General features: G+C 55.1%; 5 protein-coding genes across 5 annotated transcripts; 4 read left to right on the top strand and 1 right to left on the bottom strand.

Moving 5' to 3' along the window:
* Positions 1–1,440: 1,440 nt before the first annotated feature.
* On the top strand, positions 1,441–4,300 carry MAM_00593 (Leucine-rich repeat protein; the record flags this gene model as incomplete). The annotated part of the gene is made up of 2 exons (XM_040819392.1): positions 1,441–2,601; positions 2,657–4,300. 2 exons carry the CDS (start codon positions 1,441–1,443, stop codon positions 4,298–4,300), a joined length of 2,805 nt encoding a protein of 934 aa, XP_040682657.1.
* Positions 4,301–4,871: 571 nt separating this feature from the next.
* On the top strand, positions 4,872–5,342 carry MAM_00592 (uncharacterized protein; the record flags this gene model as incomplete). Its single annotated transcript, XM_040819391.1, has 1 exon — positions 4,872–5,342. The coding sequence occupies one exon, from the start codon at positions 4,872–4,874 to the stop codon at positions 5,340–5,342; it is 471 nt and encodes a 156-aa protein (XP_040682656.1).
* Positions 5,343–6,076: 734 nt separating this feature from the next.
* Positions 6,077–7,843, top strand: MAM_00591 (uncharacterized protein; the record flags this gene model as incomplete). The annotated part of the gene is made up of 1 exon (XM_040819390.1): positions 6,077–7,843. The coding sequence occupies one exon, from the start codon at positions 6,077–6,079 to the stop codon at positions 7,841–7,843; it is 1,767 nt and encodes a 588-aa protein (XP_040682655.1).
* A 634-nt stretch (positions 7,844–8,477) lies between these two features.
* On the top strand, positions 8,478–9,734 carry MAM_00590 (Thiolase; the record flags this gene model as incomplete). The annotated part of the gene is made up of 1 exon (XM_040819389.1): positions 8,478–9,734. One exon carries the CDS (start codon positions 8,478–8,480, stop codon positions 9,732–9,734), a length of 1,257 nt encoding a protein of 418 aa, XP_040682654.1.
* A 5,196-nt stretch (positions 9,735–14,930) lies between these two features.
* MAM_00589 (uncharacterized protein) lies at positions 14,931–17,574 on the bottom strand (the record flags this gene model as incomplete). Its single annotated transcript, XM_040819388.1, has 2 exons — positions 14,931–14,935; positions 14,991–17,574. 2 exons carry the CDS (start codon positions 17,572–17,574, stop codon positions 14,931–14,933), a joined length of 2,589 nt encoding a protein of 862 aa, XP_040682653.1.
* Between the last annotated feature and the right edge of the window lie 5,583 nt (positions 17,575–23,157).

The raw sequence follows: 23,157 nt of genomic DNA, 5'->3' as shown, positions 1-23,157 counted from the left end.
CGAGTCGAGTCGCCCGACTCATTGGCAATTGTGGTCGTTTTTGTGGGCTCGTTGCCATGCAGGTGTGGATATTAGACTAGTACCTTGAGTAGACTTACTTATTAAGTACTAAGTAGGTTCCTAGCTACTTCTAAGTAGGTAAGTAGGTGCCTGGATACTTGGGTACGTGCCGAAGTGATATTTGGCCAATCGACTGCGAGACAGAATGCCCAGAATGCCTAGCCGGTATTTGCCATGAGCATGACGGAGCCGGTGAGGCCCGAGGCCGCGCAACAGAGGGAGTTGTACGGAGTATCTTCAGGAATCAGCTGTCCTTGTCGTTGCTAGCATTTCGCATACCGATACCATTCACACACATCTCTTCTTGTACGTTGGAGGCAGTGAGCTTGGGCTGCTCACGATGGAGAACGTGCAGCACGCAAAACATTGCCCCTGACAGGGTCCGCTGGGCCATCAATTTGATTGCTTGTCGAGACTTGCTGCTACGCTACATGTCTACAGAGTACGGAGTACCAGGTCGACGGTTGAGACCTCGGCTGGTCAATGTCTCCATGCCACTCCTTCCCCGTTATCACAGCAGGGCTGTAGCCCCCGAGTCCCAGACCCCAGTTGCTCTGCACGCGCTCCTGTACGTACAACTCGAGGCCAGGCGGACCTGGAATCATTCTGCTTCTCTTGAGCACTCATCCATCGGCGGCATCTAGCTTCAGCCACTAAACCACTGTCAATCTTGCCCAGTTACGTTGAATACCATGCACGCCTCGCCTGAAAACGCTTCTTCAATTCAATCTCTGCACTCGAGACTCTCTTCCAGCGCATTCCCGGACCCGGATGGATGGTCTCAGGGATCGCCCGAGCGGCAGTTCCCGCCTGTCTCGACTCCCTGTACCACGATCGAGCATACCGAGGCCTGTCCCCTCGCCCCTAGCGTCGACTTCAACGACTACACCACTCCGTCCCAAAGCCTCCAGAGACAGTCTTAGTCTTGGTGGAGGGGAGCTCAATCCGCCAAAGCTGAGGCCCGCTGCATCGCGAGATCAACTTCGTAACAGCAGAAGCGGTGTCGGGAACAGGGATCGCACATTGCGACTGGTGTCCTCGCAAGATCAGCTTGGCTCGAGCACGCGTCAACCCTCAAAGACCAGGTCGCAGCTCGACCAGACCGAGAGGAAGCCGAGGATTCCAAGCTCCCAACTGCAAGCTCGTCCAGCGGCACCACGACCTTTGTTCACGAATACTTCTTCTCATACCGCCAACGAAGATGAGTGGCATCAATCACCCACACAGAACCACAACTTATTCGACAATGCAGCTGATCCTGGTGGTGGAAAAACAATCTCTCGGGATGATTCGCCTAGCTGCGACGAAACAGTTGTCCACACTTTGCAGACTCCGAGCAGCGGGAGTTTCAAGCCTCACCCCTCCCTGACAGAGCGCACAATGAAGACCTTGGCACAGATTCCGCCATCCCCAGCTTTGAGTAAGAAGTCTTCATCCTTATTTGAACACGGTCGACCAAGATCACAAGCAGGTGGGGGAAATTCCAGACCGGGTTCCAGCTACAACTCTGATGGCTCTGCAGGAGCACCATCGCGACAGGGAAGTCGACCAGGTTCCAGTGCTGGGCAGGATGACCATTCCGCAGCATTCTGTGCCTCTGGCAATCCATTCAAACGCAGCTTATCGACCAACAGTGGCACTCCACGAAAAACCTCTGCTATTGTCGTTGCAAAAACTCCACAGACCAGAGCGAGTCCAAGCCGTGCTTCGCACGCGTCCTCTACCAAGTTGGACAGTATTCGCATGTCAAGTTCGGAAGACGCTGCGAGCACTTACCCTGAAAAGACAAAGTTTGAAAAACGTTCCATCATGCCTGGCTCCAAATCCGTCACTTCAAGACCAACAAAGCCCCGAGCATCGGCTACTGGTCTGATCAAGAAGCCTTCCCTTCCCTCAGTGTCTAAGGCTGCGGGCGCACCACCAGAATCTTGGGATGGTGCTATCCCGCCCGCACCGGCCGCTTCAAGCCCCATGGGCTCTACACCACTAACAAACCGAAAGTCTTCGGCAGCGCTGCGAGAACAAATTGCCAAGGCCAAGGCAGCCAAGCGCGCGGCTGTTAGACAATCATCTGCAAATCGGGAATCAATTGGAGCATCTACCATGTCATCAATTGCCGCAAATGGCTTCGACATGGAACATGATGACCCTTTTAATCTGAGCAAGGGAGCCAAGCCGAGCGCTCAACTTTTGCAGCAACGAGTGGCGGCTGCACGAACTACGGGCAGGTTGAACATTGCCGCGTTGGGACTAAAGGAAATTCCACAAGAAGTTGTGAGAATGTATGATTTAGAGAGCATCGACAGCTACGACGGTACCTGGGCCGAGAGCGTAGACCTCACGAGGCTCGTTGCAGCGGATAACGATATCGAATGTTTGGACGAAAACATATTTCCAGACGCGAGCCCAGGGATGTTTGATGAGCAAGAAGGACAGGGGAACATATTTGGTGGACTAGAGACGCTAGATATGCACGGAAATCTGCTTACACATATTCCTCTTGGTTTCCGGCGCCTTGCGAACCTGACGTCGCTCAATCTTGTAAGTGCTGCTGCTCTTTAAACAATTGACCACCCTCTTGCTTACACCAGGGCAGTCTTCAAACAAGCTTGAAAATGATAGCCTAGATATAATATCCCAAATGCCTTCTCTTCGAGACCTCAAGCTGTCAAAGAATCAGCTGTCTGGTCCACTGAACTCGGCACTGATGAGCCTGAGTTGCTTGGAGATGCTCGATATTCACGGAAACGGCATCTCCGCTTTGCCTCCCGTTGTCGAGAACATGCAGCGTCTCCGCATCCTGAATATGAATGAGAATAAACTCGAAAGTCTACCTTTTGAGAGTTTGTCAAAGCTTCCCTTGACAGAACTATCCGTGAGGAAGAACAGACTTTCAGGTGTGCTCATTCAGGAGCCAGTCGATTCTCTCCCCTGCTTGCAAAGTCTCGACGCCTCAGTAAATCAGTTGACTCACCTGACGCCTGTGGATAGCGTCATCAGCCTCCCGGTGATTCATGCCATTTCGCTATCTGTCAACAGACTGCAATGTCTCCCCGATATGTCGACGTGGACAAATCTCTTGACATTATCCGTGGATGAGAACCATATCGCCAACATTCCCGACAGCTTTACCGGCTTGCAAAAGCTGCGTTACGCAGATTTCGGCAGCAACGACGTCAGGATAGTGCCACCAGAGATTGCCAGAATGCAAAGCCTCTCAATGATTCGGTTGACAGGCAATCCGTTAAGAGATCGCAAATTGGTCTCGGCTGCGACGGACGAGTTGAAAGAGATCTTGGCCGGTCGCCTGGAGCCACCGCCTCCGTATCAAGAGCCTGGACACCACACCGCTGTCACGGGCTTGATGGGCAGTCTTTCAGAAATGGACGACAGACTCAAGGCAGCTGGCCACGTTGACCCCATTCCCCCCAGTAACGATGAAGACGTTCGATCTGACGTGGAAGACAACTTCACCACACCGCCCACCTCTGCTCCGCATACTCCAAACCGGTCACGATCACAAACAGTCGTGAAAGACGTCTGGTTCGTCAAGTCAGGCGGCTTGTTGGACTTGTCGAGATGCGGCATGTCCTCTTTAAACCCCAGTACCTGCTCCACCGTCGCTTCGCAGAACCAGGTGCGCCAAGTCCAACTACATCATAACCCTATTGCGTCGATGCCTATTGCGCTTGGCGCATTTGGCTCAACTCTATCGTTCCTTTCCTTGGCACATACACAGATAACGGGGATCTCGTATCTTACAGAAACGCTTGAGTTACCCGCTCTGCGAGAATTGAGTCTCTTGTCAAACCAAATCACAAGCTTGACTCCCCTGGCAAAGTTCCTCAAAGCGCCAACCTTGGAGAAGCTTGACGTGACGCTCAATCGCGTGAGGTCACTTTCCGGCGCTTTGAAACAAGCGTTTCCCCGATTGTCCGTGCTACTGGTAGCAAGCAATCAGTTATCAGAGCTCGATCCCGAATGGATCCGGGGACTGAAGATTGTCGACGTGTCTTGTAACAACATTGACCAGCTCAACGCTAGGCTCGGCCTCCTTGGGGGCGTTGACGGACTAGAGCGATTAGAAGTTTCTGGTAATCGATTCAGAGTGCCGAGGTGGAGCGTACTTGAAAGGGGCACCGAGGCCACACTGAGATGGTTGCGAGGAAGACTTCCGAATGAAGAAATGGCAGCTTGGAGGGCGGCAAATAGTGAGGATAGTGGAGAGGATGTTGACTGATTTACAACAAACAGGAAAATGTACAGTAGAGAATTGTAGTCATTGAGGACGGCGTTGAGCAAGACACGGGCTGGCAGCAAGATTACACACCATTGATATGTAGACATTTTGAGGCGTGAGCATGTGGCCCGCTGCCAGATTGAAAGTTTTCTGGGCCCTTTAGCCGGTATCGAGGCAAGGACCAGTTAGTCTTGAACACGTTGCAATCTTTGAATAGCAAACACGTGCAGCCCAGATCCGGTGGATGAATGGTGATGAAAGTCACGAGTAAGTCACGAGTAAGTCACGAGTGTGAAGGAAAGGAGGCTCCTACTTCCTCGAGCGCATGTCCTGCTGCACGGTTCTGCTGAATGGCAGGAAGGCGGTCGTGGTCGTGATTGACTGCACTTCTCGTCATGTAATGCCACTACATTTCCAGTTCCAGCGGTGGCTTGTCCGTTTGTCCCTGGTCTTGATTTACTCGAGTATGCAATACGAATACACGCAAGCATAAGCAGCCCTTTTCCGTTCTTCTATCCTTATCCGCGGTTTACGCCTTGCCCGTCACGAAAGAACCTTGAGCCCCTGTACCATGTACGCCAGCCGGCCAACAAGTTCAGGCCCAGGGCCGATTCGGGGAATCGCAGCTGATGAACAGGTGTTTCCGGGGAGCGAAGTATCCACGATGCAAATGTCCCGGCCGTACAGCTCGTACGACATGTACAACCCCGGGCAGTACTACGAACACCACAACATCATCAGGGTGTTGATTCCGATATCTGTGGCTGGATGGATACTGTTTGGGGCAATATGCATCTTGTGCATCAATGGCCACGGAAGGGCCGGTCGATGGGTTCCCGAGTGGTATCTTGATTCCGAGGGAACGCGTTGGGACAAGGCTGCTGTGGGAGCGTGGTGGCTCGTGGTCCTATTTGGGTGGCCTGTGATCCTGCCTGGTGTCGTGGTCGGGCGCTTGTCGAGGAAGCTGAAGAGATTGCGCGCCGAGAGAACGTCCAAGACGCTGAAGACGGTGAGGGATCGGGAGTCAGAGGGCGAGGTTTGACATGTTTGGGGTTTCTGTCTCCTCCGAGGGAGACGCCGAGGTCTCTTTTGGCGTCATGGTCGTCCCGACTCCCGATGCAGGGAGGCGATGAATGGACACTGACTTGCCGCGCTCGTGGCATAGGTTTGGCACGATGTATTTACATTGTATCTACTAGATGGAGAAGCAGAAGCAAAAGCAAGCAAATGGCATACAGTTCCTTTGAGTCTCATGATGATGCATGGCCAGACGGCAGCCAGGCCACGATGGGTACGCGTGGGCGTTGCGTCGTTGGTGTGGCTGAATTGGGTCTAGTCTAGCTTAGTCCTCATGTGACTTTCAGCATGCACCCTGTCACCGAGCAACCAAAAAACCCACGGCTGGGGAAAACGCGAAGCGACGCTCGCGGCCAGAGGCTAGTGTTAGTTGCGGGCTGTAACTTGTGATTGTGTTCAATGTCCTGTCCTGTACACATCACCGCCGCCAGACCGTCCAACTCATCTCGCGCTGCCCGAATCACTGCCGCCGTTCCGTTGGGTTCACGCAAACTGGGCTCCGCCGTCGGGCTGCATGCGTTAGGCCGCCCCAGCCAGCACCAAGGAGGAGGCCCAAGGCCGGTGCAGGGATTTGAACCAACCGACACAACCATCTCTCGCTCGCTGCCCTGTCCCTTCAACGACTACGAGCCACCAGCTACGGAAAAGCTCTTTTCGCGGCTCGTCGACTCGCGCGTGCCGAGCACTTATCGAATCATCATGGCTCACCCGGCCGACCTGGACGCCCGCCAACCCAGTGCCCATGTCGCCAGTCCCGTTGAGCCATCTACGCCCGAGGAGGTTGGGCCTCCGCCGCTGTCCTCGCAAGTGACTCTGCCGTCTACCGAGATGCCTGGATCGCCAATCGACCCGAATGAATCTTTCAAAACCGAGGCCAATGATGAGCAGCCAGCTACCATGGTGATTCCCTCGTCTCTGACCCCTCCGCCATCCACTCAGGTCGCCGCCCACAACAATGCGAGACGAGCAGCATTTTCACAGCCACAGCAATCCGCGCTTTACTCTCCGCCCGCTACCATCCTGAATAACATCCGTGACCGAGAATTCGGCACCGAGTACGCCCCGCCGTCTCCCCGTCAGGTCCTCGAGGCCCCAGCCGACGAGTTGAGGTGCATGCTCCAGACGTCCATCGCCGAACAGCAGAAGCTGAAGATGGAAACGGCGCACCACAAGCTGCAGTACAACTTGCTGAGACTCCAAGCAGAGGACGACGCCAAACGTGCGGCCGTGGAGCACGAAATGATTCGGAGGGAGGTGGACGCTTTACGGATGGCAGAACACTCCCGGCAGGCGAAACGGGAGCTCAGCATATCGTCCGATTCCACGCAGGCCAAGTATCTGCAGATGAAAACGTGGTACGAGGCCGCCATGGAAGAGAACGAGACCCTGTGCCGCCGGCTGAAGGTCGCCAAGAGAATTATTCAGCAGAAGGACGAGGAGGCCATGTGCCTGACGGAGGAGAGGGACCTCCTTTTGACTCGCATCAGAGAGAACAGAGAGCACTTCCACATGCTGTGCAGCCCTGGCGGGATATTTCACAGCGCTCTGACCCCGAAACAGCAACATGTTTCCACCCCTCAGCGGTATCATCGCGTACCGCAGGGAGCTCCGCACCACACTCCGCGATCCTCGCAAAGGGAGCCCACGGGCGGCCGCGAACATGGCCTCTCAGCCTTGCTGCAGGCCATGAGCCAGAGTCAGGATGGCAACAACAACAACAACAACAACAACAACAGCGCCCCGTCGACGCCGATGACGTCTCACCGAGCCGTGCAGAAACACTCTGGGAGGCACAGCCGCAATGCGCAGTCCATGTCATCACTGCCTGCTACGCCCGTCAGCCGATCTCGAGACGGCGGCCTGTTGCCATCCGCTGATTTGGTGCCGCAAACCGAGCCTCGCCACCGCCACACCGAGCAGCAGTATGTGCCGACGACCCCGACCCCGAAGCGGGCTCGACGACGAAAAAGTCGAGAGAGTACCATCTCGGCCGAGGACAATGAAGAGCTGGCAAGGCAAGCGTTGGAGTCGGTCGAGGCTATGCAATCATTCACGTATCACGGATCCGGATGTGCACCGCAGACATCACGTCAACAACAACGCAGAGCAAACGAGGTGGACGACGATGAGGAGGTATTTGACAGCCAGGCGAGTCAAGTGGCGACGGAGATGCTGCGGCGTCGTCCGGGTCGAAGCTTCGGAGTGGGCGGCTCGGCAGGGTCTCGGGAGGGATCTTCTGGGGCCGACGCTGGGGCCGGGCCTGTTGAGAGATCCGCCAAGTTGCAGGCCAGGCTCCTGTCGGATTTCAGGGGTGAAGGTGGCGCGACGGACAAGCGCAAGCTCAGCGGGAACGCATTGGCGGCAGACGATTCGCGACGTGAGCACGGGACTCCCCCGAAGAAGCTCAGAGTTGGGTCGATGACGGAGGAGCAGCGAGTGGGACTCGGAATACAATACGGCAGGTGATGATGTTGACGGGGAACCTTGGTGAGAACGTACATACAGCCTGATGCAGGCATGGCATATTGTAGCACCGTCACTACGGAATGCGCCGTGGGGGGGTTGCGCATGGACTCAGCGTGTGTATTTGGGTATTGCAGGTTGGCCTGGCTGTATCTGTCGAATGCTGGAACTGTAAGCGCCGACACTGCCGTGGATAGCGTAGACTTAGACGTATCACGATTATATGATGATGGGGAGCCGACTCTTGGGCGTGCCACAGAGATGTACGGAAAGGTCGAGCGAGGATCGGACGGTTCACCTCACGTCGGCCCCACACGGCCCCATCGGCTCGGGATGTCGACACCCGAACTCGACGACGGCAACTCGAGAGGGGAAGGGGAACTTTTTCAGCCGCTGCGGCTCGATCCGACAAGCCCACGAATTTGCCTATTTGAGGTCGGATAAATAGTCGGGGGTCTTTTTTTTTTTTCTTTTTTTTTTTTGGTTGGTCTTGTTCTTGGTTTTTTTGGTTTTGTTCTTCTCCCTTCATTCCACCTGGTCAGTGTTGGCATTACTCGCCACTTTCCACTCGCCGTCATATTCCTGCTCAGCCTTTGCCATCCGACAGACACTCACTCGAGACGCAGGGCCGGCCACAATGGCAGCTCCCGCCCGCGGCGTGGCCAAGATCCTGGCCAAGTCGCCGGCCGACGTGGTGCTGCTGGCGGCGGTGCGGACGCCCATCACGCGCGCCTACAGGGGACAGCTCAAGGACGCGTACCCCGAGGAGCTGCTCGCCTGCGTGCTCCGGCACGTGCGGGAGCGCGCGGCGCCGGGCGTCGACCTCGGCCCGCACATCGACGACGTGGGCGTGGGCGTGGTGCTCTCGGAGCTGGGCGGCTCCAAGGCGGCGCGCATGGCCATGAACCACGTCGGCTACCCTTCGTCGACGGCGCTGTACACCATCAACCGGGCGTGCGCGTCGTCGCTGGCCGCCGTGGCCGCCGTGGCCGCGCAGATCCGCACGGGCGCCGTGTCGGTCGGCGTGGCCGCCGGCATGGAGAGCATGACGCGCAACTACGGGGGCCGCGCGGTCCCGGGGGACGCGTGGCCCGCGGCGGCGGCCTCGCCGGTCCGCGACGCCAGGGACTGCCTGATGCCCATGGGGCTGACGAGCGAGAACGTCGCCGAGCGGTACGGCGTGTCGCGCGAGCACCAGGACGCGTTTGCGGCCGAGTCGCACGTCCGCGCGGCGGCCGCCCGCGGGGGGGGCCTGTTCGACGGCGAGATCGTCCCCGTCGCCACGCGCTTCCGGGAGCCGGACGGGCCGGGCGCCGAGAGGGCCGTCACGGTGGCGCGCGACGACGGCATCCGCGACCCCATCTCCCTCGAGGCCCTGGCCCGGCTGGAGCCCGCCTTCAAGCCGGGCGGCAGGTCGACGGCCGGCAACTCGAGCCAGGTGTCTGACGGGGCGGCGGCGGCGCTGCTCACGAGCAGGGCCACGGCCGAGCGGCTCGGCCTGTCGCGTCTCGTCATGGCCAAGTTTGTGTCTGCCGTCGCCGTGGGGTGCGCCCCCGACGAGATGGGCGTCGGGCCGGCCCTCGCCATCCCCAAGCTGCTGGCGGCGCATGGCCTCGCCGTCGGCGACGTGGACAGGTGGGAGATCAACGAGGCCTTTGCGAGCCAGGCGCTCCACTGCCTGAGGGAGCTGCGGCTCGAGGACGCCTGGGCTGCCGGCCGCGTGAATCCCACCGGCGGCGCCATCGCCTTGGGACATCCCCTGGGCGCGACGGGCGCCAGGATGACGAGCACCCTGGTCCACGGCATGAGGAGGGACGGCCATGATTTGGGCGTCGTGAGCATGTGCATCGGGACGGGCATGGGCATGGCTGCTCTGTTTGCCAGGGAGGCCTGAGTGCAAGTTTGGATTGCTCTGGGCGGGAGTCTGACTGCCTTGGCTGAGAAGCCGACGAGTGCGCTTTAAATCATGGCGACGTCACGTCGGCTGGACTTGGCTCGAGAAGAGCGCACGGTCTTGCAGAGTGAAGCATAGTCATGTATGTATATATATATACATGTATTCGCACAAGCATACATTACCAAAACTGATCGACCTCGGAGCGAGAGATGATGACAACAAGGGCGTCACGAGGCCCCGGTGAGCCTCCCTGGACACTGATAAACACCCATCCACGTAGCCGGGTCGACAGCAACGCGGCCCCATGCCAGACGCATCGCGATACTGCTCCTCAGGGGCGAGCTCGGCTCTCGAGGTCACGGGCTTCCATATTTGAGCAGGCAGCTACACACCGTGATTATGCCGTCTGTATCTCTGTCAATCCCAGACACCAGCTAGGAGTCAATGATTTTAAAACAGGGTTTTCAAGTCTTTTGTCTAAACTTGTCTCCCCGGCCGCGTATCTACTGAGGCGGGAGTGTGTTGGACGGCAAGATGTCGAGGCGTCCTCGGACCAAGGATTTGAAGGTTGAAGCTTCCTATTTTGCCAATTAAACTACGCTCTTAGGGTTGTCAAAAGCAGATGCCATCAAAGCACGTCCGTCTTTGGTCATGTTCCGGCAGACAGGTGGCGGGCAGGCCAGGAGGTGCAGGGCTCCTGCCTCGTCGAGATGTCGAGGAAATATTATGTCAGCAGCACCAGGCAGCATCAGCCAAGCCACGATGTCCTCGGGGTCCAGAATCAAAAGAAGCGGCCTCATGGCAAGTTCCCGGGCCGGCAGGGCTGCCGTCCGTCTTCGCAACACGCGGTTGAATGACCGATAAAGCACAGAAAGCAAGATACGGGAAGAGAGGGTGCGAGATACCCCCCTCGATGACTATCCGTCTCTGGGATTGGTTCCGCAGAGGTCGGATCAAGAGCCGGCTGCACACCCAAATCTCAGGGCGCCGTGTCGTCGAATGGTAGGTGCCAATTCCCATAGAGTTCCCAGAGGCTTTTCACTAACGATCTGCACAGGGTATGGAGATCTCAATGTGTCCCCGCCGAGGTCCAGATGTCACGACCTGTCGAGCCAACCTCATTCATGTCCCTTGTGATTGGCGGCTAGTCAAGAACGGAAGTTGGTGCACAGCCCGTGAAAGCCAAGGAGAGCAAGCTGTCACAGCGCAGGTCGCAGGTCGCAGGTCGCGGGTCGCCATGTCAAGCGCTCTGGTTGTCATGAGCCGGACCATGACCATGGCTCCATCACCCATGAGCAACCTCTCTCCACCCCGGTGAGCTCCCCATCTCCCCATCCGTGCGCTACGGAGCAGACCCTGGCGAGTGTCTTGCGGGGAACGAAGAACGAGAACTAGCCAGCGAGCGCATCGAGGATGAGGCGGGCGACCGGACGTGGCAGGACAAACGACATCAGCAGCTGAGCAGCACATGCCGCGCATGGCTGGTCATGCCGAGACCATGCCAAATGCGCAGCCTTGTCCAAGTCCCCTGCGGGTCAGTGGCGTCACTAGTGCCACGTCCGGCGGCATTGGGTTGCTTGATGGCGCCGGACGCCAGGTTAGGCAGCTTCGAGCCCGTCTGGTTACGAGTTGCGGAGGGACGAGGGACGAGGGACGAGGGACGAGGACGAGGCGCTCTGGGCCGGTGCTTCTCGGTCTCGGCCATGTCGAGAGACGTGCAGAGACGAACAAGAATCGGAGCGGCCAGTATTTTGCCACCAGAGCAGACGAGAGAGGAGGGAGGTCTGATGTCCGGGCCCGAGAAGGGCCATCCATCGTCAGACCTCACCTCGCACCAGCACCAGAATCAGATCCCATCACACCTGCACACCCGCAAGCGGGCCAGGGCTCCCGGGTTCCATGCTTCCATGCGATGCGCCGGCTGCCAGGCAAGGGTTCCGCATGCTTTGGCTGCAAGATTGCAGCCAACCTCGACCAGCCCATCAGCCCCCTTTCCGGCATGGAGCCAACCAGGGCGGCCTGGTGTGGTCATGACAGCCGGAAATGCGTCATGGCATTCATCTCCCATTGCCTTTATCGCATCCATCAACCCGTCGACCGGTCGGCCGTGAATGCGCAGCACCCGAGGCACCCCGTGTCGCTTGTCCACGGGTCTACGTCGCGCCGTCCTCGCTGGCCTTGGCCTGCCTTGGGTGCTCGTGTAACTCCCTCCGTACGCCGCCTCAAAGGTTCCTCTCGCCCCGCTCGACTGGATAAAGTGTGACATTGAAAAGCACCGGCTTTGAACCAAAAAGCTTTCCGTCTCGAGATTCTCCCTGCGGATGAGGCACCCACGGCCGGCACCCACCACCACCACCACCACCACCACCAAGGACCTTGGACGTGACTCCTCCTTCCCCCGAGTTAAAAGAAACTTCACGCCCTCCTCTCATCGCCGGCACTTCCTCCTCCTCTTGCCCCCTCGATTGGCTTTCTCAGCTCGACACTGTCAAATCATCTTTCCAACTGTACAATATACGCGTCCATCTCTCTCAGCTACCTTTTTTGGCCTTGCGCGCGCAACACACCGCAGAAACAGAAAAACGACAGGACCATCAAAATGCCCGCCTACGAGTATTGCTGCAAGTGCGGTGGCATGATTGTCATTAGCACCACCTGCAGCGCCTGCGGCCACAAGCAATGCAACAACTGCCCTGCCTCGTAGGGCGCAGCCCATGTTGTCGACCTCGTGTGTCGGAAACTTTACGGCCTCGCCAACCCTCTTCTCGGCAATGTATTATGTCTCCTACGGAGCTCGACGAGTTTCGCCGCCTTTGATATCCAGGTCCCTTTTTAGTCTGTTGCCAAGGCCCTTGTCCATGGCTGCGATACCCCTCTCAGTCTTAACGAAGCAATGGCGATCTTGTTATTTACAGAGCGACTTTATTTCCGGCTGCTTCTTCTTCTCCAAGCCTAGTCTTTACGTGTAACACGAATGTGCGGGGAGTTGCGGAATGCGCGACAACAAGCGTGTGAGCACGACAAGGGACAAGGGATGCAATGCAGCATGCGGGCTCCCATGATTCCACATGCAAGCACACAATGTCGATGGGAATTTCCAGCGTCAAACCGATGTGCTGGCAGGGACAGGCATGTTGCACCGTCGCGGAGGCCTCTGCGGTTTGCTTGTCTTTTCTTTTTGCTTTCGTTTCGGCGCTAGATACGCGGGCGAGTCGTGAGACTTGTTTACGGAGAATGATGGCATGCGTCCTCATGTCGACATGTACGGTGCGTTCCGCTCGAGGTGTATAACCAACCCAAGGATTGCTTGTGTGACTTGGTGTGCTCGGGTTTCTGGATGAGAGTCGGGCAGGAACCGGAAGAGAAGAAGTTTGAAACCCTCGCATGATCTGACCCGAGTGACTGTCGTCCGTGTCATGTCTCGACATACCTGGGCATCCCCAATCCCCGGCCTTGTCAAGCAACGTATGTATGCCCTTGCTCGCCGCGACGTCCACCGTCCCCGAACGATCTCGCTCTCTCGACAAACCCCCGTCAACCAAGTACGTGTACACGTGCGCCCGGGGAACCACGGCCATACTCGAGGACCAGACGTGTACAGCGTGTGCCACGGTTTTCCAGCCAAGGCGCCCAACACGGTCGTTTTTACATCCCGTCTTCCCCCTCTGTGTCGTGCTCTGTGAACAATTTCATCTGCCAGTCTTCCAGGACGGTACGCAGTGCGCGCAATGCACACCAAACTTTCTGCTTCAGAAGAAAAAAGTCGCACGCAACCTCCAGCTCGCGGCCGATGCCCCCCATGCTGCATCGTCAACTCCCCAGACCGTCCACGCCGCACCGTCTAGTGCGAGAAACGGCAACGACACCAGCAATAAATTCCAGTAGACCATTTCCAACTTGACTGAATACACAAAGACTTGGGACAGGCCGCAGTGGTGCGTGTCCCATAGACAAGTGAAACCAGACTTGGGAGACTGCTATGGATGCCAACATGTCTTCGTTCCGTCACGTGTCACACGCGTCTCTAGCATGCAATCCTCATCATCATTTCCTTCGCAATCACAAGGCGTCTGCAACTTGCCCAAGATGCACCACCAATGAATGCATGCTCGCCTGCCTCAAGTACCAACGGCCATCTTCTTCGTCCGTCATCGCCCCTGGATTGCTCATCAAATTTTTTCAAATTTATCAATTGCTTATATGTCTATGTATATGAGCTTTGCTTAATACACCTGCAATGTCCTTCTTATTGCTTTCCTTTAAACCCGTAGGATCCTTTATATGCGACCTGCAATATCCTCAAGTTAAATGTTGCGCCTTGTCCATTCTTCAATGACCTTCCTGGTTTTCTTCTTCTATCGCAGGAGCGTATTCCGACGCCAAGAGAGTAGATCAAATGCCAGCCTGATCTTTTGGTTGCAGAGGTCGTCCTAGTCGTGGAGACGCTGGACATCTCCAGAAAATAAAAAAAACACAAATGAAAACGAATGGGAATAACACACAAAGCAATAGAGAATAAATATGTCAGACAGGAATGGAACATCATCCATCGAAAAAAGACCAAACGAGGGCCAGATTCGGTCGCTAGACATTCGCTGCGTGCCGTTCATACATGCCCTCGTCCAAATTGGGCTAATAAAACGGCCGTCATTCGTATTACAAAGATTTTGTCCTGACAGAGTCTGAGCTCCACGGCCGAGGTAAAATGGCGCACATTGGACATGTGGGAGTCATTAAAACCTCCGCCGGTCAGGCATAATAAAATATGTCAGAAGGAGAAGCAGTAACGGAGGATATTTGATCAAATCATGCCACCTGGCAGGCTAGCGCTCGACATTGCAGATTGCGGTATGGTTGGCCGAACCGTTCGGGGAGGACTTTGTCGAGTCTTCTGTCCATTCATGGACTTTCCGCCTCTGTAGGACTCGACGCCAACATCGCCATCTCCCATTCCAAAAACTCTGTTGGGGACACCATGTCCCGAATCCTCGTCACTGAATCTTGGAAAGGCATTCTTGCGGCGAGGGTTAATTGGCGGCAAAGGTGGTGCTCCAGGGCTGCCGTGCAAGTTTGGAGTTGATGCCGCAGTGCCCAGCACGCTGCCATTGCGGCTTCTCGTGAACGAATGTGTGTCTGACTGCGTGGGGGACTGCACGACTGGGAAGTACTGCCTGCCAGGTGGTTCAAATGCGCCTACGCTGTGGCTTGGACTCATAAGTGTCGAAGGTCCAGTAGACACGTACGAAAACGTACCAGATGACTCCATTGCCTGGCTCCCGATACCCGGGCCCGGCGGGCTACTGGGTCCTCGCCGGCCGTAGTGATCCTCGTAAGTTGCAGAGCCATTGCGAAGCCCATCACCCCGACTATACGCAAGTCCACTTTGGCTGGTTTCCGAACTACTTCGGTCTCGCTCAGAGGCCGCCCGAGAACCCGCCCGAGAAAAACTCGCATAGCTCTCGGCGTCTCGGGGCATGCGGTTGACAATGGCCGATGGTGGACCACCCTCGTAAGGGGTGACCATGCCGTTCGTAGGACGCTCCGGGTTATGATTGGGCTTCTGCGAATGCCGCTGTTGTGTCTCGAGTTCTTTCATTTTCTGTAGTTCTCGGCGAGCTTGGCGGAAGGCTTTCAGGCCTACGTGTACATTTGTCTCCTTTTCGGGAGGCGTTGATTGGTTTGACTGGGCAGGAATTTCACCACCTCGCGTTTCTGCTTGGCTGCTCGAAGCCTTCCTTGGAGAAGGTGACGTGGCGATTGGGCTGGGTTGGGAGCTGGAAGACTTGAGCGTCTTGCTGCGGCCACGCTCCTTGTCGGCCTTGTCGAGAAGGGATCCCCGGCTTGATTTTGACCTCAACATACCAAGACTACCCGACCTGGGCGGTCCTAGTTCCTTATTGTGTTCTGATAGAGGTGGGGTGGGCGGCGCAGAACGCTCATTATCTGATTCGACGTATGTCGTTAGTCGTTCACGGACCCGTCGCGCACGCTCGGCCAAGTTTTGAGCAAATTCATCCTGCTCCGCTGTGGTTCCGTCGTCGCAAACACCATCATCATTTCTTACGAAGACGGAATTGGCCTCCGTTACGCTCGGTTCTAGTTCGTGACCCATCAGGGCATATACAGACGAGGCGGTGCTATTTTGTCGAAGGTGTTGTCGAACCATACCGCTTAGACCTGTCGTGGGGCCCAATGTGGGAGAATCTTCTGTCTTTTCGGTCTTTGGTGCCGGTGAGGGAGACCTCCCGTCCTCGGAATCCTTGGGCGATGTCAACGATAGAGGGGTAGGGAGAGCAGATTTACGGAAAGCCGGGTGGTCGTGATCGCTTGGGCGATCAAGTCTCAATCGAGGGGCAGCAGAAGTTCGATTGTCCAATGATCCGTCGTCACTTTCATCAAATGTGCTGCTGTAATTCTCGTTGGGTTGAGAAATTTCAGAATGAGCAACCGTTGTGGACTTCTCTACTGCCGGTCGCTGGGCCGATGATGAGCGAGACCTGCCTTTGACAGGAGAGCCTACCGACTCCGTGTACAAAGAAGCAGACGTGTCTCGTCCTTGCTGGAGCTGACGTTGTCGCTGTGTGTATCGTGACTCGTCATACTGCATTGCTGGTCGACTAAAGACACCCATTGCCGTCGCCTTACCACGGTCATTGGGTTGGATAGCAAGGGTTGGGTGCTCCTCAGTTTCACTGATGGGTGGGCTTAGAGGGAGATTCGCTCCAAAACTGGGCTTCGACTCTTGCCTTGGGAATTTGGGGGTCAAGTCAACGGGGCTCATCGGAGAGCAACTCATCAAAGAAGAGCTGAATGACCGTAGGTTAGGTGCGCTAGCTTTGGATACGATGGGCCGGCGGTCTGTAGCACGCTCGCTGAAGGTTGTGGTCGTAGGCGAAGTAACAAGGGAAGCTGAGTCTGGAGTTCGCGAACCGAAGGGCCGCTGTCGTGACAAGGTGTCCATCCGATATACCGCCGAGTTTTGTTGATCCTGAAGGTCTTGCGTTAACCCTTGCTCATAGAGCCGGCGGGTTCGAGTAACGCTTCGCTCGAGGCCCGGCAAGTGGCTGCTAGATGCAGTTTCTTTGATCGAAGACGGCTGAGATGCGATTGAGGTTGCAGCTGTAGAGTTGCGAGCTCCCGAGGGAACAGACGACGTTGTGGAGCTCGTTTCTCGGCGTCGACTGTAATTCAGTGTGGCTTCCACATCGGATGTGTTGATGTTCTCACTGTCTTCCAATGACTTTCGTTCCTTTTCGGCCTGCCGCCATTTTTGGAATGAGGATTGTGCTACGTCGTCGTCGTAAAGTGCTCTACCAGTCATGCCGCCTTTGGAGCCTGCGGTAAGCTTGTAGATCTTTTGTCTACCACCGAAGAGATTATTCCCTTCCGTGGGCTTACCACGACCCATTACGCTCCCTGTTGTTGAGGATGCATCGTCAGAATGATACGAGTCAAAGCGGCCCAATGGTGGCGCCTTCAGCGACTCGATTTCGGCAATATCATCCAGTCCACCTGCAAAAGCACCAAAGTCCGCTAGCCTCGACTGTCGCTTCGGGAAGAGAACGCTGTCGTCGCTGGCCTTACCCAGTTTGCTATTCGGGTCGTCCTGTTCTCGAAGCATGGAGAAGCGGGCTGATAGACCTGTCATTAGGAGACTGGTTCGAAAGTCATCGCTAGGTGGTAAAGCCGCAGCGAGGTCAATCTCTTTTCTAGGTTCGTCTGGTGTTTTCTTTTTGCCGAACATGCGAAAGGGACCAGAAGACTCAGCATCTAGTGACGGGCGGCCACCAATGGATGTATCATCCCTGCCCTTCTTCTTGGTTCGAAAGCGATTCATTGCAGGGACTTATTAGATGGCTGCCCAGGCGGAAAAGGACGGATGAATACCACAATGAGGCAAAGTCCCGGGATTTCGACCACCAATGTTATAATTCTCGATGCCTCAATTCATGAGAATATCAACAAGGCAATCGGGACACCTCAATAATGATCCAAGGAGAGACGACACTGTGCTGTCGGAGTTGTCAGTCAACTACTGAATGTCCATAGATAACCTTCCTCGACACTGGATGCTGGATGTGTGTTCCCAACGACATATTGTTGCAGCGTGGCCTGTCTGTGCTTTGGTGTAGGCTGATGGGCGCAAAGCATTTGACAGCCGGCTGTTCTTATCAATGTGTCACACGAGGCACCCTACCAGCTCTGTGCGATGACGATGGTCCCAACATACCTGAACAAGGGGCCAGCTTTCCTACTGAAACTCTCAACGAAGCAAAATGAGATGACGCTTCAGCGGATCGCATGAATTGAACAAGTGACGGTTGCAGAGACGTCGGATTAATTGAATCGAGGCGTATCGCAATACGCGTTGTTGGTGTGAAAAGATGATTATCTGGGCACACCGGGGTATTTGGTCGGCTCCAGTTTGGTGCAGAAGCTGGGTGTACAGGCGTTCGGAATATTCAAGTAGAGGCAGGCGTCGGCCTTGAAATTTCGCTCGTTCGGCGTATGCGAAAACTGGAAAGGGGCACAAACGAGATGGAGAAACCGGCGTGAAAAAGAGTCCCGAGAGAATTTGGTACAAGAAGGCAGTACTTGTTTGGTATTCCTTGAAGACACGAGCTGCTGGTGTGGGGTCAGTCACGGCATATGTTGACAAGGAGACAGTCTCGATCAACAATTGCCACAGCCAGTCATTATTGTTGTGGCCAGACGTGCCAGTAGGCTATACCGACGGACACCGGATTGCAACGACAGGGTTCAAGAAACAAAAGCCGGAGTCGTTGATGCCCGAGAGGAGTATTTCGCGGGTCCAATTCTTGTTGTTGCTAGAGGAGGCGAGGTATCAAGGAGATTCGCAGAGGGAAGAAGAGTTGGAGGGATGACGGGGGCTGCCGAGATGAAAAAAGATGCTTACTCCGTAATTACTGACGGGGAGGTGCAGACAGAAAGCAAAGCAGGGGATTTCAACGCGGAGGCGCTGGAGAGGCGGAGAGGCACTTGGGAAAAAACAGTCCCAGCGCGACCAGGGTCTCAGAAATTGGCAAGCGGAACGACGACAACAAGAGGCGAGAGGCGGATGAAGGGGGAGGGGGGGGGCGTGAACTGTGAGCTCAGCCGCGAAAATAAAGTGGTTGAGCCTCCGTTGGCGACCGTGCTCGTGCAGCGTCTGGGTCACTGGTACCTGAGTGAAAATCCAAGTTCAGCGTTCGGAGCTGGTGCCAGTCTGTTGCAACTGCACCACTCTTGGCGGACAAGTCAACGCTAGTTGCGTGCTAACTTGTAAGACTTGTGGTGTTGGTGCATTGGCTCCAAAGGTTGTAATTTGTGGTGGTGTGCGGAACGCAAAAAGTTGACGTTGGGATTGACGTTGAGGGGCCCGAGTCAGTTGTCTGTGTCTGTGTTTGTGTCTGTGTCTGGGCTCTGCTCTGCTCTGCGCTGCACTGCCTTCCGGCGGTGTTGGTGGTGGTGGTTGGGGGGGTGGGACCAGGGCCAAAGACATCGGGATGGTCGTGCAGCCACTCATGAGCTCTCGAGTTCAAAGAGGGAAGGAGCGGCATCGTGTAATACAAGTCAACCTGGAGCACCAAGCACTCCATGTTCGCAAAGGGACTGGTTGCTTGACATGACAGGCGGAACGTTTAGAACATTCAAGGTAGCATGTGAGGCCCCAGATCGTCCTCGACTCCTCGGCCATTGCTAAGTATGAGGGGGATGCGTGGTCAGACGTTGTGCTGGGACGCAACGTCTGAACATGCGCAAGGGTGAGGTGCTAACCGGTGCCTTTGGCATACGGAGTATACATACATAAGTTCCGAACCTAGGTGACTAAGTACCTACGTATGGTGCACTACGCGTAACCTTGAATTTGGATAATACGGTACGTCGCGCCACAATATTAATAAGGGGGACGAGAACTGTGACAGCCGTGCTAGGCAAGGTGCACGGGATATATCAAAATGCGTATGTACCCTCATCATGCAACAAAGTTCCCGACACACACAGAAGACGACAGACTTTCATAATGACTGCTAATCACTAGACTTGCCTCCCGACTTCTATTGCGAACGACCGACTTGCCATTTTCACATTGAACTACCACGCCGTCCTCTGCACCCCGTTGCTCGGATTGTACGGAGTGCGCGACTACTTACTACGTTACTTAAGTACCTAGGTACCTAGGTATGTAGTGTGGCCCACCAGCGAGCGGTCTCAAATGTTTCTGCCCTTCGCCCGGCCCCTCCCCCCAAATCTCCTTCTCATTTTCTCCACCGTCAGTCCCCCGGTGGTTCCTCCCTGTGCCCATCTCAGGCTCCCAATGCCCAATAGCCAGGCAGTGCTTGGGGAAGGTGGCTGCCGTGGCGAAAGGAGACATTTGAAGCGGCAGGAACAAACCTCAGTCTTGACTACCTAGGTACTTAAGTACGTACTTGAGTAGAAGTAGCTGCGCATACGGAGTACATGGGGGATTCCTTGTGAGCCTATCTAGGTAGTACCTGCTAAGTAGGTACCCAATGCTGGCGTTTCCAACCGCGACTGCCACCACGTGCAACTAATTGCTCCGTGACTACTAAGTACCTAAATCTAGGTACTTGTGAGACCGCAATCTGGCGAAATCGCTGCTAGGTCGCTCTCAAGGGGGAGGGAGAGGAAAGGGGAAGGGGGCGAGTGCCGATGTGTGAAACCGACATCTCCAATGCTGCTGCTGCTGCTGCTGCTACTGCTCTACTACTACTACATCCTTACTACGTCCGTGGCCGAAGTCTTCAATGACAACTCTTGTCCGGCGCCATCTCCTCGAAAGCGGTGTATGTAATAAAGTTGAAGCTACGGAGAGAGTCACGCCCGTCCAGCCTCGGAGTGGAGTGTACATGATGTGGTACTCGAAGAATAGGACTTGACGCAGCACCTCTGATGGCCTGATTCGCCTGCCAAGTCGCTTCGGAACACGCTGACAACCTATCGATTTACTAATTCTCATCATAGTTCCGTCATGACATTTGCCAGCTGCAATAATGCAGGACTGCCTTCGTTTCACAGATGGGAGTGCACGGACAATGGCTTTCCTGTCTGTGCCTGCATGCAGAAACACCGGCTCGCACGTTTTGTGCAGCAACACGATCCACTGTGCAGGTACCCACAGGTATGCACAAGCCACCGAGGAACTTTTCGCGACGAGGGATGGATGCACAATGAATGCATTTCATTGGAGGTCCGGCCCATAGTAATAATACCACGTTTGGTAGCCTTCGGCAGCACCTGACCTGACTGCTCGTGCCAAGGTTGGCGCACGCAGATTTCTGTATGACATGGAATGCTCCTTTTGGCGCCATGGATGGCTCCCCGCCTTCCAAGCTTTTTTTTTTTTTTTGCCAGGAATATTCCATACGGCTATAACACCTTGTCTACTCCGTACGGGTAAGATCTACAGTAAACCCGATTCGAGCACTTCGTAGTTCCTCCGTGTCGGGGCCTTGTTCTTACGGTCCTAGAAACTAACTAATTATGACCAATTATCATTGCACCAGTCGTGCCAAGTTGGCAGCACTACATTCTCTTGATGCTTCCTTTTTCATTTTCCAGATGTTTCTTCAGCAAACAGCAAAGACGGCCTAATGGATGGCCGACTTTAAATGCCTACGTTCTGTCATAGGCTCGATTAGTATCGACCGAAATAAGCATCGCCAGGCAGAAGGCCAAGACAGCATCATCATCTCACATGTCCTCTTCCACCCACTTTTTGCTCCTCTGCTAATCTGCTTCCTCATCCTTCTTGTTGGCGCTCTCAAGACGCTGTTTGGCATGCGCGTGCCATTGCTTCTGCTCCCGCACAAGATATCGAATCATCGTCCGTTGTACGGAGTAGAGGGCACGGCGACCGCGGCCCAATTCCATCCGCGTACCATTGTTTGGAGGTGATTGCCTTTTGTCCATGCATACTTGTGGGGCACCTAGCATCTAGTAAGCTAGTTGCGGCCGCCACAAGCCATAGGCGCTTTCTTTTGGTCATTGATGCATCAATGTAATTGGTTATGATGCCTGGTATCAATCCTTTCTTTTGCCTGGTCAGATTGGTGCGTACGGAGTACCTCATGTATTATTATTATGTGCTTGGGCCACCAAGACCCTTCTTCCGGGAAGAGGGGCAACGCAAAAAGAATCCCACTCGAAATCCACTGCACAGCTACAGAGTATCTGTACGCTGTTACTCCGTACGTAGCACGTTCTATTGAACATTGATGAGCAATACTAGGCCTTGTTCCCTGAGCCAGTCCGAGACAGTGGGGGTGCTGAACACGCATAGGTAAACTATCAATGCTCATAGGTTATCAGCATAAAGATCTGACGGACGCCCTGCTGATACAAAATCAGGGTGGCTTGCGTCAGTTTAATTTCGTCGTGGTTTCGTAGCCTGGTTCGGCTGCGATAACCGCCGCCCGAATTGACGGAGATGAATCCCTCAGCGGCTTCTTGGGTATTGATAGCGTCGACGGCCTCTTCTGCCGTCACGTAAAATAGCTGCAGACTTGATTGAGGATGACATGGCAGGCAGGATAAGCCAAAGTATGAGTAGCAAGGGCGGGCGTTGTGGTGATGTGTAGTATGATGGTGTTGACGTCGAGAGAGAGGCTGAAACCGGTGCAGCTATTATCTTGAAATTGTGGACTGTGCTAGGTACCTAGGTACTTGGGTAAGCTCTTTAGTACGTACTAATACCGCAAAATTATATGTAAAGATACCTGGCCCGGTCAGACTGGCTCCACCTATGCGTATCGAGTGCCCCAAAACAGGGTGGAAGGAGTTGAGTTCATCTGAATGTCATACAGAGGTTTCTCGGAACAGAGTCTGCCGAATAGATTGGTACTCCTTGTTTCCAGTGACAGCATCACACTACGTACTTCAGACATCACTACAGTTTGAGCAGCAGTATCCTCTCACCACAGACGCCACGCAACAGTCACGAGACCACACTAATTTCATTCGTCATTCGACAGAGACACTTTCCGCCTAACGGGCCGTCACCTGCGCAGAGGTACTAATTGTAAGTAAGGTGCTCAAGTCTTCAAGGGACCTTCTTCCGTGCTTCAACTGCAAACTAGGGTTTTTAATAACTCGTCCCAACGTGGCGCCCACTCACACAATACAACAATGTCTTCGGCACTCCCGATGAAACCATCTGCATGCAGCATAGAGGGAAGCAAACAGTGGCCTGGCCCACGTGAACAAAGTATGCGGGCTATGTGCTCTCCGTGGGGGCCTAGCCGCCTGGTTCATGCTGTAATCAGAGGAGACCAAAAAGAAAAAAAAAGAGAGAATTTGAGGCGCAACATGCTAACTTCACATTTTTGCACTCCGTAGCACGAGGTTTTGTTTCATAGTTAATTCGAGGCTTGCAAAAGAAAAGCCTGTCAGCGACACG

This window comes from Metarhizium album, assembly GCF_000804445.1.
Source record: "Metarhizium album ARSEF 1941 chromosome Unknown scaffold_1, whole genome shotgun sequence".
Taxonomy (NCBI): domain Eukaryota; kingdom Fungi; phylum Ascomycota; class Sordariomycetes; order Hypocreales; family Clavicipitaceae; genus Metarhizium; species Metarhizium album.
This window is presented reverse-complemented; position numbering and strand designations above follow the sequence as displayed.